This window comes from Myotis davidii, unplaced genomic scaffold (assembly GCF_000327345.1).
Source record: "Myotis davidii unplaced genomic scaffold, ASM32734v1 scaffold38, whole genome shotgun sequence".
Classification (NCBI taxonomy): domain Eukaryota; kingdom Metazoa; phylum Chordata; class Mammalia; order Chiroptera; family Vespertilionidae; genus Myotis; species Myotis davidii.
In genome coordinates, this window is record NW_006291383.1 from 1,178,315 (window position 1) to 1,195,168 (window position 16,854).

Here is a 16,854-nt window from a genome sequence, read left to right on the forward strand (position 1 = left end):
CTCTCTTCTAGTGGCCTTGAACAAGCTGCACAACCACACTGAGCTGTAATCTTAATATCTGTGTGGATCCTAAGAACTCCACCAGCCTCCTCGTATATACCGAAGGGAAGAAAGCATTCATGTGTGACAAAGCATGACAAAGCCATGTGTTGGATAACTGAGTTCTGATACCTTGGTTAGGGAATCGGTTTGGTTCTCATTCCTTCAAACTTGTTATCTAAGAGAACTATGAACTTAGTCCAGTGATAATGCAATTATTCAGAATGCTTCTGGAAATTTATCTTGTGGAATTGCCTACCAATCCTCATTTTTTTTTTGATTCTATGTAAGAATGGCAATGAAGTATGGAGGATTTCCGTCAGACCTGGTGTTCCAATTCTTTCTCTTTACTTGTTTTATGTCCTTGGAGAAGGAAGGTGGTTGATGTCTCAGATGAATCATTAATTGTCGAGTGAAAGGGGAAGAGGATAATTCCTATCCAGGAGGGTTGTTGCAAGGGAAAGTATCTTGCGCAGTTCCCAGCACTTAGTAAGGGCTTAATAAAGGGTAGTTTATTCCCTTTACTTTAAGGGTCTGGTCCAGTTTGAAAGCCACCCAGAGATCCTTCAGAAAGAAGTCTGATGAATATGTTGTTTACTAATTGGGGTCACATTTTAAGATTAAATATGCTGTTGCCCAGCTGGCATGGTTCCGTAGTTGAGTGTTGACCTATGAACCAGGGGGTCATGGTTCGATTCCCGGTCAGGTCACATGCCCGGGTTGTGGGCTCGATCCCCAATGGGGGACATGCAGGAGGCAACCAGTCAATGATTTTCTCTCATCATTGATGTTTCTATCTCTCTCTCCCTCTCCCTTCCTCTCTGAAATTAATAAAAATAAGGGGCGGGAGGGGGGATTAGATATGCTATGAAAGCAGTTACAGTGGGTAATTATTTCTCATGAGGATATAAATTTAATCAAACAAATGTAGAACCTTCCAAAGAACCTGAGAAAGCAGACACTTAGTTGGGTGAGCCAGTTCTGCCATCTTGGCTAAACCCATGTTAGTGTGAAATAATGAAGCATTTTTACTGCTCATATATAAACCATTTAAAATAGCTTAACTCTGCTCTCTATGATTACATTTTCAGACACTCCTTTTCATTAAAACGTTTCATGTCAGCTTTAATAGTGGCTTGTGTATTTCAGAATTGGTTTGAGGTAATAACACTTACTTGAGAGTGCATAGTTGATTGGGCTTGTAACACAGTTTGTGGGAACAGATTATAAAGTTGTCAGCCCTGTGTTTACAACATCATTAACACCTGCAAGGCATCTTTCTTTGGCTGTTATTTTCTTAGTCATGAAAAGAAAAAGGTTTTGTGTGTGTGTGTGTGTGTGTGTGTGTGTGTGTGTGTGTGTGTGTTTACTCGTGACTTTATTTAGAAAAAAGGTTTACATTTCCCTTTAATAATTTGGGAACTAGAAATAAATAACTAATTTAGGGTCCTACAGATACTTGGGAAAACAAAGTATTTGTTTAATCTCCTCTATAAAGTGTATTTGTCCAAAATCCATTATTTTTTTTCATGGTCTCTTTTTAAATTCTCTTATTGTATTATTTTAAGTAAGATTTCAGATTTGATCTTGAATTACACAAAGTTAACTATTCTTTGTGTGGATGGTTGTCTTCTAAATAAAACAGGTCTTTGCAAATGAAACTCTTAGAACCCTGTGCCTTTGCTACAAGGAAATTGAAGAAAATGAATTTGAAGAATGGAATAAAAAGTTCATGGCTGCCAGTGTGGCCTCAACCAACCGGGATGAAGCTCTGGATAAAGTGTATGAGGAGATTGAAAAAGACTTAATTGTGAGTTTTAACCTTAATAATTTTTCTCCTTGATATTCTAAACAAAATTGGAGATTTTAATTAAGTTTTGATTTCATTCTTGAAAGATAATTCTAACTTCAGCATTTGAAACTGGTACAATGAAATTAGGTCATTGGAGTGTGTTTTTTTGCCTCAGCAAGCAAAATACAAGTTGCCATTATGAGAAACAGAAAGCATTAAAACAGGTTCTATTCTGATTATTATATCACTTATTAAAATTATGATTTTTACACAGTAACAAGCCAGACTATACTTAGTACATAGTGAGAATTACTGAAATAATTTCTATTTTGCAAACTTTTGAAACAAGAAAAAAAATACCATTTGTAAGTTAAATTTTCAGAGTTAAACACTGCCTGTACAGTTTAGATTAATGGAAAATGTTCAGCAAATAGTAATGACCTTTAGCAAGAATTGACTTATGTCTGTTTAAAGTAACATATACATAATGAAAGTGTGTTTTTATTGTCCTTGATTTTGTTCTTGCATTGTTGACTTGGTCAATTACTTTAGGAAAAACTATTTTGGTTATTTTGGTTTGGGGTGTGAAACACAGCAACCCTCCCTGTTAATACCAGCCATCCACTCCAGTAGAGAACCGACTAGGGTACATAATTAGCCCTGCTTCTCTATGTAGGTTGGCAAATTGTTATTACAGAACATATTGCTTATTGGCTAATTCATTGTTGTTGTTGTTCTTAATGTTCATTGCAGCTATTGGGAGCTACAGCTATTGAAGACAAGCTACAGGACGGAGTCCCAGAAACCATTTCAAAACTTGCAAAAGCAGACATTAAGATCTGGGTGCTTACTGGAGACAAAAAGGGTAATTCATTAGTCTGTTTACTCGCAAATGTTCAGAGTTCCTGTTTCTGTGCCCGAGATGACCTTCTCAGACTTTCCATCCTGCGCAAACACTGGCCTTTCTTTGGGACATGAACACTTTCCCTAAGAAACCTTTCTCTGCTATCCCAGCCCACCCTGTGTCCTTCCCCATACTCCCTCTTTATTCCTTGTACTTGAGCTCCTGATTGAATCTTGCTGATTGTGGTCAGTCTTATCTCTCCAGCCAGACATGCCTTGCTGTCCTGAGGGGCCGTCCTTCGTGTCCCTCCTGTCCGTCCCAGCACTGCCATTTGTTGGCATCGGTTAGAATAACAAACAGTGACCAACTATTATTTTCTTGCTTGTTTTATTGCTTGAAAATAAATTATAATTAAAATTTCATACACAAGGGAAGATTTTAAATTTAGAAATGAACAGAGTTGGTTGGGGTTGATACTTTAACCCCCAGCATTCCACGGGAAACCAGATAATTTCTCTTGCTTTGATTTATATCAGCAGTGGGTCCCACACTCTGCTAGGCTCCGGGAAGCACAGTCCCAACCTTAAAAAAATACCAATGGATGGTAATACAAAAGGGGGAAAGTCTTCAATAGGAGGCTTGTATGAATGAAGGTTGATGGAACTGGTTATCTCCTCACCCCCCATAGCAGAATGATTAAACCACATGAACTGAATGTCTTTAGGATTTCAGTGAACAGTGATTTATTAAATAATCAGTTAATAAATGTATTTGATGCTATAGCACATTTTATTATTGAAAAGATTTCAAACCAGACTGAGTTACACTTACTTTATTACAGATAGAGGGATTTTTTAAACTGTGATTTCTATACATTGTTATGGAAAAACAGCATAGTTGATTGAATCTGCCTATTTTATTAATTGAAAAAAATCATTATTACTAGATAAAGTTGATTATTAAGTTCATCGGTAGGAATGACATCTGACTTCATTTTTTTCTGCTGTAGAAACTGCTGAAAATATAGGATTTGCCTGTGAACTTCTTACTGAAGAAACTACTATCTGCTATGGAGAAGATATAAAGTAAGTAACAAGCCTACAGGATGAAAATAATGTCTCGTTTTTATAAACACAAGACTAGGTGTAGAAGACACAGATACGGAGATGGGAGCTAGGTTGTCACTTCAGGCAGCTTCCACTATTTACATGAAGCAAAAGAACAACAGGCAGCTCCGCGTTACCACGGTTCTACCACAGGGCCTTATGTTGTAGTGAAACTTGGGGCCTTTATTTGCGTTCCAGGGGCCATCGTTCCCCATTCCTTAGAAGTCCTCGGGACTTGTCTGCTGATACAAATTAACGTGAATTATATCCATGTATTGTCTTTTCTAGGAATTGTACCTTTCCGAGGGAAAATAGAAGAAAGCCCCCACAATCCTGCCTGGAGGGAAATTTTTGGGTTGGTTACATCTGTAGTCTTGTCTAGTTGAGCAGGCCTGATAGTTCAAAGTTGAAGTATCTCATTGGCCCTAAATAAGAGTGCAGCGGACCGGGAAATGTATAAGGAAAAATCCCTGACTTGTTATGAAGCTACACATGTGCTGTACACAGTTACCAGGATGTGTTTGCCTCTGGCTTGAGAGTTGGTTCCTTTTATTCCTCAAGACTTTTCCTTACGATGCCTCAAGGCCAATTAACTAAGCTCTTAACATACAGCCTAGTCTGTTAAGATGATGAGGGAGTTGATGGTTGTCATTAGTCTTCCTTCTAATGATGATGATAGAGTTTCTGAGTTCTTTCAGTGTATTAGGCACACTGCTAAATTAGACAAACAAAACCGGTAGCCTTATAATCTTAAGTAGATCAGTTCTGTTTGAATAGAGATATATAAATCATGCCTCTTTGTGCTTTTAGGTCTTGAAAAATAGCAATGGACAAATAAATACTAATATGTTGACTTAAGTAGTTTCTTGGTTTCAAGTAATCTGACTAAATTACTATATGGTTTTGTTTATTTCTTATAGATAGGAGACTTAATATATTTCTGTTCTCTTTTTTAAAAGTGTTGAAAGTTGGGCTCTGAGCTAAATTAGAAGATAAAGTGAATGCAAGTAGCAGATTTTATGATCATGTTCTTAGCTCAATTTACCTTTACGGAAATGAATCATCTTTCTAGAATCTAGATGCACCATCCTATAGAATAGTTTGAATGGGTAACTTCATATTTTTGTCTTCCAGCCTTTTAGGGGTCACTCCTTATTTCAACTTGAAAATAAAAATTAAATTAATGTGGAAAATGGATAGATAACTAATCCCCTAGTGCAATGGTTCTCAGTGGGAGGCAAGTTTGGAACATCTGGCAATGTCTGGAGTCAGGTTATCACAATGGGGTGCTCGAAACATCCTACAGTCCAGTGAATAGCCACATTCAACGAAGAATGATCTGGCCTGAGACTGCACTAGTGTCGAGGCTGAGAAAGCTGTTCTTGAAGGTGAAAAGTAATGGCTCAGTGTGTGTAATGAGGAAAGCCCGGGGCTCAGTTAGGAGACCCGGGTCTTCATTCCTGTTTTCCCGTCAACCTGCTGCAGGCAAATCATATCATCTCTGCCAGGCTTCATTTTCTTATTTGTAACATGAAGAGATTGGATAAGAAAATTACAGTCTCTCCCACTCCAAAATCCTGTGCTCATTTTGCTATCACATGAATGTGCTATCTGTGGTCTTCTCAATCATGTGTTGCTAGAAAGCACTGAGCATTTCTCTAAACCAGACTTTATGTGGAAATCAGTTTCTTTCTGCCAAACAGCCCTCATTCATAATACAGTAGGTTTCACCCCAGTATTATAATTCAGATTAAGATTGTCTTCCTTCTGTGTTTTTGTGAATACATTTTCAATTGTATCTTTCTTGTGCTGTTTTTGGCAAATAATGAAGCACCAAGAACATGGTGCCCCCATAGTGGAGGGATTAAAACTTAGTTAGGTTGTATATCACTCATTAAAAAATGGGCAAAGGACTTGAATAGACATTTCTCCAAAGAGGATATAAAGATGGCCAACAAGCATATGAAATATGTTCAACATCACTAATCATGAGGGAAATACAAATTAAAAGTACAATAAGATATCAATTCACACCATTAGGATAGCTATTATATATATTGAGTGTGGGCAAGGATATGGAGCAATTGGGACTCTTTGTTCACTGCTGGTAGGAATGTAAAATGGTGCAGTCACTATGGAAATGGTAGGATGGTTCCTCAAAAAAATTAAAAATGAAGTTACCATATGATCCAGCAATTCCACTTCTGGGTATTATCCCAAAGAACTAAAAGCAGGGACTCAAAGAGAATATTTGCACACCCATAATTATAGCAGCACTATTTGCAATTGCCAAGAGTCGAAGCAAGCCAAATGTCCATCAATGTATGAATGGATACACAAAATGTTGTTCACCCTTAAAAAAGAAAGGAAATTCTGACAAATGCTACAACATAGATGAACCTTGAGGACATTATGTTAAGTGAAATAAGCCAGTCACAAAATGAGAAATACTGTATGATTTCATTTATATGAGTTATCTAGAGTGCTCAAATTTATAGAAACAGAAAGTAGAGTGGTGAGTAGCAGGGGTTGGGGGAAGGAGGATTGGGGAGTTGTTTAATGGGTATAGAGTTTCAGTTTTGAGAGATGAAAAATTCTGGATATTGGTTCTACAACAATGTGAATATACTTAACACTGTTGAACTGTACACTTTGAAATAGTTAATGATAAATTTTATGTTATGTTTTTTTACCAAAATGTTAAAAAGAGATTATATTAGTATGCCAAAATTATCTCACACTGAAGGGCCTGTTTCCAGCCTTGTACTTTAAACACTTAAATTTCTTTCCCCCAGTGCTCTTCTTAACACAAGAATAGAAAACCAGAGGAATAAAGGTGGAGTATATGCAAAATTTGTACCCCAGGTGCAGGAACCTTTTTTTCCACCCGGCGGAAACCGTGCCTTGATAATCACTGGCTCTTGGTTGGTACGTATATCATTAGGGTGTCTGTGCCTTTGGCTCAAACTAAAGCAGTTGATTATGGACCAATTTTAGGTGGTTTGCCATATTAACTACCAACCCATAAATCTTTTAGCCAATAAATGAAAATGCAGTTTCCCAAGTTTGAAACTTAATGTTCTATGGTACATGAAAGGAATTACAGCAAACTGGTAATCGTGGTTATACCTGATTTATCAAACAATGGTTATGGTTATTTTAAATTTTCTTCTTTGTACATTTTTCTATTTCCTAATTTTTTATAGTAAATTTTTAATAAATAGAACAATGTAATCAATGATATAAGCCAAGAATTATCCTTTCCCATCATCAAAACCTTAGGAAATGGGACTCTCTTTTTTTTTTGGTAAGAATAGTTTATTGATTTTTAGAGAGAGTGGGAGAGAGAGAAACATCCATGTGAGAGAGAACCATCGATTGGCTACCTCCTGCATGCCCCTTAACAGGGACCAAGCCTGCAACCCAGGCATGTACCCTGACCGGAATCAAATCGGCAACCTTTTGGTGCATGGGATAATGCCCAAACAACTGAGCTACCTGGCCAGGGCAGGAAATGGGACTCTTGATTTAAAAACTAAAATGGTAGTAATTCTTTCCCTTTGTGATTTCACAGAATGAAATTCTTCTAGAGAAAAAGACCAAGACAAGTAAGATTCTGAAGCTGAAGTTCCCAAGGACAGAAGAAGAAAGACGAATGCGGACCCAAAGCAAAAGGAGGCTGGAAGCCAAAAAAGAACAGAGGCAGAAGAACTTTGTTGACCTGGCCTGCGAGTGCAGTGCGGTCATCTGCTGCCGGGTCACCCCCAAGCAGAAGGCCATGGTGGTGGACCTGGTGAAGAGGTACAAGAAAGCCATCACCTTAGCGATTGGAGACGGAGCCAATGATGTAAACATGATCAAAAGTGAGTCTTGCACAGACAGCCAACGCAACCCGAATTACTAAATTGGTGGCAGGAACAGATTTGAGGGTAGTTTTTTCCAATCTTATTGCTCGGGCTTTCCTAAAGCAGATATTTAATAAAGGCGCCCTAACCAGGATGGCTACACCTGTGACCCTGCTCTCAGGTAGTTGACAGCCCATCGAGTAGGAGAGAGCAGGCATGACAATGCTTCTTGCAGGATGCCAAATAGAGGACAAGTTCCATATGGGTGAATTTATCCTTGTTTCCTTTTATGTGTTTGGATTTTTTTTCCTCTCCTTCAACTTCTCCCATGTTTCTTTGGGGCATACTAAAAGTCCTGCTATTTAGTCAGTTTTGTTAAAAATTCTGTTAAGCGTGGTATACATTGTTGAACTCTTTCTGGTATTTATTTTGAGATTATTCTCCCTCCCCTAAGCTTTCTTCTTACCTTTGATAAATCTGTTAGAACTTCACCATTGGGAGACCTGCAGTGAGCTCAGAGTAACACATTTGGCATCGAAGCAAAGCTCCAAAATGGTCTCACTGGCTTCTTGACCTCCCTGAAAGATTGCCAAGGGCCCTCCTGCTGTTGGAGGACCCTTGGTTCCCACAAATTAAAGGATTCATACAGAGAAACACAGTTGTGTGGGTATTAGAGGATGTGGAACCAAACCTCATCAACATGTCTGAATCCTGGTCCTTTTTCCCCTCCCTATATTACTTCAGGGTGATCTTGTAATGAAAATACCCAAACTAGGGAGACTTGAATACTTCTCATCCTACTGCCAACATGCTCATCTGAAAACAAGAAAATTATCTCTAATGTCACCTCCAGCTTTGTGATGTTATTAGGATGAGCGATTATATGACTACACTAGAGGCCTGTTGCACGAAATTCGTGCAAGAGTAGGCCTTCCTTCCCCCAGCTGCCGGCACCATCTTCCCTCTGGCTCCTGGGACCTCGGCTTTCCTCCAGCTGCTGGCAGGCACCCGGGACCCAGGCTTCCCTTGCAGCCCCGGCTTCATCCAGAAAGACGTCCAGTCTAATTAGCATATTACATTTTTATTATTACAGATGTGTATATGCACATTCTGCTGTGCTGGGTATCTTAATGCATTATGTATAACTAGATTTTATATTCAGCCTGTGTTGTGACTCATGAATCTGTCTTTCTTTTCTTAGAGTCTCTTCTCCTCCTTGACATATACTGAGTATTCCAACTTTATCTTCTTCAACAGGAGTCAGCTGTATGATGTACGTCTTCTTGCTTTTTTATTATGTGTCTGTCACCACTACCAGTTTAAGTCCTCTGTACTGTGTTTTGCATGTGCTTGTGCTACCATGCAAATGGCATTTCTTCCTCTGAATTAGATCTATCTCCTCTGCACCTAGCTCTTTCTCTTCCATTATATATCAGTAACTCAACTAGCTGTGCCAAAAAGAGCAAGAAACTCAAACATGATTTGTATTCAGTTATACTGTAGACTCCTAGATGTTTGGGGAGGCGGGAAGGGTTACCTTACAGATTTACCCTCTGGTTTACGATTTAGACTTGAAAATGTTTTGTTTCTCTGAGTTCACCAACTGATAGCAAAGGGATCACAGAAGTCAACATAGATCTTATAGAGACTTGTTTTTCTTAAGTTGTCTTACCAATTTTATTAAGCTGTTATATGGCAGGTGCTTTTATATATAACCTATGGAGCATCCATTTGCAACAAAAATCAAGGAAACTCTGAGGTCTCCTTGGAAGTCAGTAGCTTTATCCAAGTATTTTAGTGCCTTTTTGTACTTTTCAGAAAACTAATTTCTTTCAACTGCATCAAGAACAATACACAGTGGTGAGGGGGATATTTGTTGTTTATAAAAAAAGTAGAGTGAAATTTAAGTGTCAGAAAAAATTTGACCATAGGCTAACAGGTTTCATGTTTAGCAGTAAGTGCAGTAGAAGCAGAGGAAATTGCAATCCACCATGTTTCTTCCCCTAGCAAGGATCCCAGGACTCTCATATGCTGCCCTCTCCTCTTGTGCCTAAAGATGTCTACTGACTGGTGGGTGGTTTTTCTTGGTCTAAGACCCTGAGAATGAACAAGCTTGAGGAAATGATCTGTTTGTTAAGGAATTATGGAGTCTTTTGAAGAGGCATTTAAAACCATATTTGGAACTTCAGAAAAATCTATATTTAGATTTTAGTGGGAAAGCCAGTGTGGCCTTATGAAGTGCATCTGTTCAGTTGCCTTGAATCACCCTGTGAATCATTTCACGCACTGTCCTTGGTCTGCTCAGAAGATAAAGTTTGGCAGGCGTTCCTCGGCCTCAGCTCCAGCATAATCTCAACATTTCCCTCTGTGGCTTGTTCAGGAAAGAAAGCTGTGGTTGGATAGGAAAGAGTAGTTGGTAATCACGATCAGTCAAGTGAACTATTTGCATGCGTTGAAAGAGGTCATAAATATTGAATGAGATGCAATTTATTCTATTTTTTAGAATTGCATAATATTGTTGAAAACCTTGGTTTGCACAAATGACTCCATTTTGAATTTGCCAGACCTTGTGTTCTGCAAATGGGGAAAGATTCTTTTGGAGCTTCTTTTAGTTGGAAACCCTGCTGGGTTGGCAATCACTTCTCAGGGTCTGAGTAATAGGTTGTGTTCTCCAAACACATGTTCTCTTGAATGATCTCACTGTCTGTCTTTCCTCTCATGACTTCTGAGACCTAGAAAAAATGTGTAATTCTCTACATTGAATACACAATTTAAAGACTATTGGAATGATGGATAAAATTGTGACTCGTTTTTCATCTATTCCAGAATCCTTCCCCACTACATTTAAAAAAAAAAAAAAGAGTGTCTTACGGTAATGATAGGCTATAAATAAGTTTTTGAAAGTTTAATAGTAAGTTAGTTAAAACTCTTTTGATTACTTGTGTTGGGGAATAACTAACACTAGCTTAAGACAAAAGAAATTTATTTTAAAAGATACGAAGATGCCTCATGCTGCCCAAGAAGGCCAGGCCTCAGAAGATGTTGGAGCCAGGACCCGAGGCTTCACCAGGAACCCCATGTCAGTCTGTCTCTCCCTCTCTCTAAATGACATTTCTGAACCTTCAGAACCCCTCAGAAATATATCCATCCCACACCTCAAGAATTTACATGTTAAAGTTTTAAACACAAACACATCCTAATCCTCATTCCAAATGCCCAGAGACTAATGGGCCCAGCTTGGGTTTTCTGTCAGCCAGGGCGCAGGACAGGAAGCAGGCACCTTGAGGTCCTTTAAGCAGAAAGTGATTAATACAGGGGCCGAGTACTCAAAAAAAGCTCTGGATGGACTGAAAAAGGTGGTTTTAGGCTGCGTGTCTAACATCTAGTATTCCTCACTAGAGGAGATTCTACTGTGAGGATCCTCTGCAGAGCTTTTCAAATAAAAGCCTCTGCAGCTTTCAATGAACCTAAGAGGTCTCTGATTGTCCAAACCTCTTTCAGTCAACATCTGACGGCCGGAGAATGGACACGAACTCTGTTGTAGAAACGCCAAAATAGGAAGTGATGCTGGGCTTTGATCACTTCTTCCATGTATCAAGGGGGTCGAAACAGTGGAACTTAATTCACAAAGAAACTAGTGGTAAGGGAGTCTGGGCAATGGAGGGCAGGGGTCTTCAAACTTTTTAAACAGGGGGCCAGTTCACTGTCCGTCAGACCGTTGGAGGGCCGGACTATAGTTTAAAAAAAAACCATGAACAAATTCCTAGGTACACTGCACATATCTTATTTTGAAGTAAAAAAATAAAACGGGAACAAATATAATATTTGTATTTGCATGTGGCCCGCAGGCCGTAGTTTGAGGACCCCTGATGTAGGGTTTTTATTGGCATTCCCATCTTCGATTAGAACAGGATGGAATGAAGGTTGAGAATCAATTCATAGTATCCACCTCAGATTATGTGTCTGCCCATGGCTGACTCAGCTGTGGCTGGGGAGTCAGAGACACATTAGGGCTCACCCTTTGGGTGAGAAGGATGGTTTATCAGCTGGGCAGATAATCTGACTGGAATTCCGCATTCACCTGAGATCCTTTCACAAATGTTCATGAAGGCCCAACCATGTGCATTATTTGATAACTACTACCTCTGACTTGGAAATTAGTTCAGAAGCTGGAGTGGAGACTAGAGAGCAGAATTTTCATATTTATTATTCCATGAATGTCAGTTTTTTGTTTTGCCATGGAAACATTATCACCTCAATGTTTTGCCTTCAAATAGGTTTATGACTAACAGTATCTTCTCCCTCTGCCCCATAGCTGCTCACATCGGTGTTGGAATAAGTGGACAAGAAGGCATGCAAGCTGTCATGTCCAGTGACTATTCCTTTGCTCAGTTCAGATACCTGCAGAGACTGCTATTGGTGCATGGCCGGTGGTCTTACATCAGGATGTGCAAGTTCCTACGATACTTCTTTTATAAAAACTTTGCATTTACTCTGGTTCATTTCTGGTACTCCTTCTTCAACGGGTACTCTGCACAGGTAATATCATTATTATTTATATGATTGGCAGTTTTTGGTGTTCTGTCTCTTAATAGCTGAGGCACAGATTAAGATATGGATTACTTTTCTAAAGTGTTTCTGGTGCTTTAACAATGTCTTATTTTGCCTTTAAAGGGGCAGAATTTGTTCCTGGTCTGTTGGCTTTTATTTCTGTCAGTCAGGGTGCAGGACAGGAAAGAGACCCTTTGAGGTCCTTTAAGCAGGAAGTGCTTAAGGGGACAGGGACTATGCCTTCACCCTAAATGTTTTTCTAAGTTACCTTGCCATTAAAGAACTGTGATAACAATTTGTTCAACTTTGCAAGTATAAAATTATATCATGACCAAGGCTAAAGGCATTATGCAAATTTTAGATGACCATAGATCTATTATGTCTCCATTTGTTTGGAGTTTTAGTTTTTGCTGTAACAGGAATGGTGGGCATATGTAATATGTCAAAATAGTGATACAGCAGTTAACACATTAAGTGCCCAGTCACTGGTGACTGACACTATACTTTCGGTCCAGAAGACAAAACAGGCGGGCGCTTAACGTGTTAAATATCATTAGTGAAAAATGAACCTAAGCCAGGGTCTCTGATTGTCCAAACCTCTTTGATGCTATGTCGCAGACAAATGGTTATCAGAGCAGCCTCAGGAACCCGGGCCAGGAGCGACCTTGAGCAGGCTGGGGCCTTCTTCCTGTTTCCATGCAGGACTGTATATTCAACTGCTGGTGCTGAGTAAACCCGTTTCCTCTGTCCCACCCTGAGGATGGGTGTGTGCCCAGCCCTACTTATCCCTTTCAGAAGCATAGTTCTTATATTCAGCCGAATTCTGTTTTAGAAAGTGTTTGCAAGGCAATACTGGACTTGCAAGATAAGAGTAAAGAAGATTTGTATGGTGTTTATGTGCTTTTGAACGGTTTTATGTATTCTCATTCATTAAGGGACATAAAAAGAATTCAAACACTGACTTGGTTTCCAACTTTATTAAAATAGAATAGACTCCTTTCCCAAAATTTGTTGGGATACATCCCCCCACTTATTTAGGGGGAAGTTAGTTTCTGTGGAATGGTTTTTTATTCTGCCCATTACATAGAAACAGACTTATGCCATCTGCAGGTGTAGATGTAGGGCAGAAGTCCCCCTCAACCTGGGGATATCCCTGCTTTGACAGAGCAGATGAATGCATGTTGACTAGGCTGCCAGTGTTTCCTGGTTGGTAACACACTCTGTAATCTCCTCCCAGACTGCGTATGAAGACTGGTTCATCACCCTCTACAACGTGCTGTACTCCAGCCTGCCCGTGCTCCTCATGGGGCTGCTCGACCAGGTAGGGGCCTCATGCTGACAGGGACACTCTGTACGCCTCTTAAAGAAGGTCAATGCAAATATTTTTTTAAATATATTTTTATTGATTTCAGAGAGGAAGGGTGGGAGAGAAAGATAGAAACATCAATGATGAGAGAGAATCAAAGCAAATATTTTGGTGCATTCTTTTGGTTTTCACTTGGTTCTGAGTAAACCCTATTATAGTTCTGGTGTCCAGCAACAAGAGTAACTGCTGTGCTTCTTGCTGAGTGGTAAGAAAAGAGAAGTTTTGTGCCTGGGTTGAATCACTGACTGGAGTTGATAATCTTCCTTTGGACACTAAGACTTTCTTGATAAGACACTTGACAGTATACTATTAGTATATCTCTATAATAACCTATTCATTTTAAAATAAATTATTTTAAAACTTTCTAAATCTTATGTGTTTAATTCCCAGATTACTACATTGTACATTTTATCTAGTAGTAATTCTTAGAGAAAGTACTTTAGTGAATAAAAAGAATAATTGGGAATGAGCTCATCAACTTTTATTTGAAAATACTTTCCCAAATAATTAGAAACAATATATTCTCTGAGGAGGTAAAAATAGCCTCCTTACATTTTTTGACATTACTGATTTGTTTTCTTTCCATAAATAGCAAATTAATATACTTCCTTAGACTAATGTAATGATGTTGATCTCTGTACAGTGAAACTATTCATGACTTATCTTGTTTAGTTTTTGCCTTCATAAAACCTAAGTTGGTTAGAGTGTTGTCCCCATATGCCAAGGTTATGGGTGGATCTCCAGTCACAGGGCACATATAAGAAGCAACCAATGAATGCATAGATTAGTGAAACAAATCGATGTTTCTTTCTCTCTCCCCCGCTTCCTCTCTCTAATTCAATTAAATAAATGAATAAATAAATAAATAAATACCTTGTGACATGTAAGCATGTAAGTTTTCTCTGAGCTCTTTGATTCTTGATGGACAGTACACAACTCCTCTTGTATTTCCCCCTTAAGGATGTGAGTGACAAACTGAGTCTCCGATTCCCTGGATTATATGTAGTGGGACAAAGAGATTTGTTATTCAACTATAAGAGGTTCTTCGTAAGCTTATTGCATGGGGTTTTAACATCGATGATCCTCTTCTTCATACCTCTGGGAGCTTACCTACAAACCGTGGGACAGGATGGAGAGGCGCCTTCCGATTACCAATCTTTTGCTGTCACAATTGCCTCCGCTCTTGTGATAACAGTCAATTTCCAGGTATGTGGTTTTAGTCACCTGTTTTCAGTATCTGTTGGTACCTGTGTTTCTACAGACCAGTGTGCACGTCCAGCTAGCTCCCACTCTCCCTCCAACTGAGCCTCTGCCATTTTACACAATATGAATGCTGTTTTCACTCCTGATAACCAAACACGTTTCCTACTTCTTGCTTGAGCCAAGGATAGTTTAATTGGTCAGTATTCCAGTCAAATCATGCCTAAGTTGCTGAATTTGTTTTTCAGAATCCTTAGATCCTTTATTTTTGTTAACTCCGCAAAGTGAATGCTCTGTTTTTCTCTGGTTTCCCAACAGATTGGCTTGGATACTTCTTACTGGACTTTTGTGAATGCTTTTTCAATTTTTGGAAGCATTGCACTTTATTTTGGCATCATGTTTGACTTACATAGTGCTGGCATACATGTTCTCTTTCCGTCTGCATTTAAATTTACAGGTTGGTATTTTCTTTCTAAATTCCAAAATTAAATGTACAGAAAAATATCAAATTGTAAGTTATTACTAGGGAAAAATTAATGTCCTGAGAAGAAATTGAATGGTGATAGTTTGGAAGGGTGGTAATGTGATGTGAGGAAAGCAAATTAAAATAAACTTAAGATATAATTGTGTATCTGCTAAGTTAGATAAAAGCTTCCCGCCCCCAGTAAAACCTATATTGGTAGCTTATTGGGGAACAGAATACATGTATTGCTGGTAGCACAATAATACAGTTTAATTATTCCAAAACACTATCTGGGGGAAAAATGAACTGTTCAATTTTTTGTACACTTTGACAAGTATTTCCACTTGGGAAAAATACTCTAAGGTAAAACACATCAAATTTTGGAAAGGTAATCTGTACAAACATTGTATCACAACATTTCTAATTATGTTTTGAAAATGAAAATAACCCAAAGACCTAAGAATATAAAATCAGCTAATTCAAGTACAAATCCCATATGATAGAATTCCAGAACTCAAAAGTGGGCTACATTGCCCAGTTGGTATAGCTCAGTGGTTGAGTGTCGACCTATGAACCAGGAGGTCACAGTTCAACTCTCAGTCAGGGAACATGCCCAGGTTTCAGGCTCAGTCCCTAGTGAGGGGTATGCAGGAGGCAGCCAATTGGTGATTCTCTTTCATAATTGATGTTTCTATCGCTCCCTCTCCTTTCCTCGCTGAAAAAAATTTTTTAAAATTATTTTTTAATATATTTTTATTTATTTCAGAGAGGAATGGAGAGAGAGAGAGAGAGAGAAACATCAATGATGAGAGAGAATCATTGATCGGCTTCCTCCTGCATGTCCCCCACTGGGAATCAAGCCCACAACCCAGGCACGTGCCCTTGATCAGAATCGAACCTGGGACCTTTCTGTCCACAGGCCAACGCTCCATCCACTGAACCAAACTGGCTAAGGCTAAAAAAAAATTTGTTTTAAGTGGGCTACATTGGAGATATGTATTCAGAGCAATAAATAGTTACAGAAAATACAATAGTTTACAACTGTATAAAATATAAGATAAATTGACAAATGCTGGAATAAATTTGAGTTTATAAATATAAATATTATAAAAAAGTATCATGAATTGGAAATTATGAACTTCTTATTTTGAATAGAGTAGCTTGGATTTACAATGGCAAAAAAATCCCCATAAACTCGGTTTCCTGTAAAAGATTAGTTTCTTTTTTTACAACCAGGTTTGGCTTGTAAAAGACGGTTGCTGTGGTAACCCTTTTCTTCTTGGGATTGAGATCATTTTTAAGATTACATTTTTCTTTAGTGACTTGGTCTTAAAATCTTAGTATCTAGTGCCTTAGACTATTCCCATGGGGATTAGTTTTTAAACCCAGACACATTTTTCAGTGTAGAAACCACATTTAAAAAACTATACCTGAAACCTATATAATTTCATTAACTAATGTCACCCCCAATACGTATATTCAATAAAAAACAAATTTTAAAAAAAGACCATTATCTTTAGAAACTTACAGTGTAAGTACAATGTTGTGTGAAAAATTTGGCTCTAGTTTTAAAATTGAGTAGTATCTGTGATGATCTGGTTGTATTATAGAAATGATTTGTTACTTCCTCTGAAATCAACAAGAAGCA

General features: G+C 38.5%; 1 protein-coding gene across 1 annotated transcript in view; it reads left to right on the forward strand.

Moving 5' to 3' along the window:
* ATP8B1 (ATPase, aminophospholipid transporter, class I, type 8B, member 1) overlaps positions 1-16,854 on the forward strand; it is a 107,823-nt gene that overhangs the window by 87,337 nt on the left and 3,632 nt on the right. Inside the window, exons 18-26 of the mRNA XM_015564503.1 lie at positions 1,685-1,849; positions 2,585-2,696; positions 3,685-3,760; positions 6,577-6,709; positions 7,356-7,644; positions 11,942-12,165; positions 13,415-13,498; positions 14,504-14,749; positions 15,062-15,200. Of these exons, the coding sequence (XP_015419989.1) occupies positions 1,685-1,849; positions 2,585-2,696; positions 3,685-3,760; positions 6,577-6,709; positions 7,356-7,644; positions 11,942-12,165; positions 13,415-13,498; positions 14,504-14,749; positions 15,062-15,200 (1,468 nt within the window). The remainder of the gene's footprint in view (positions 1-1,684; positions 1,850-2,584; positions 2,697-3,684; positions 3,761-6,576; positions 6,710-7,355; positions 7,645-11,941; positions 12,166-13,414; positions 13,499-14,503; positions 14,750-15,061; positions 15,201-16,854) is intronic.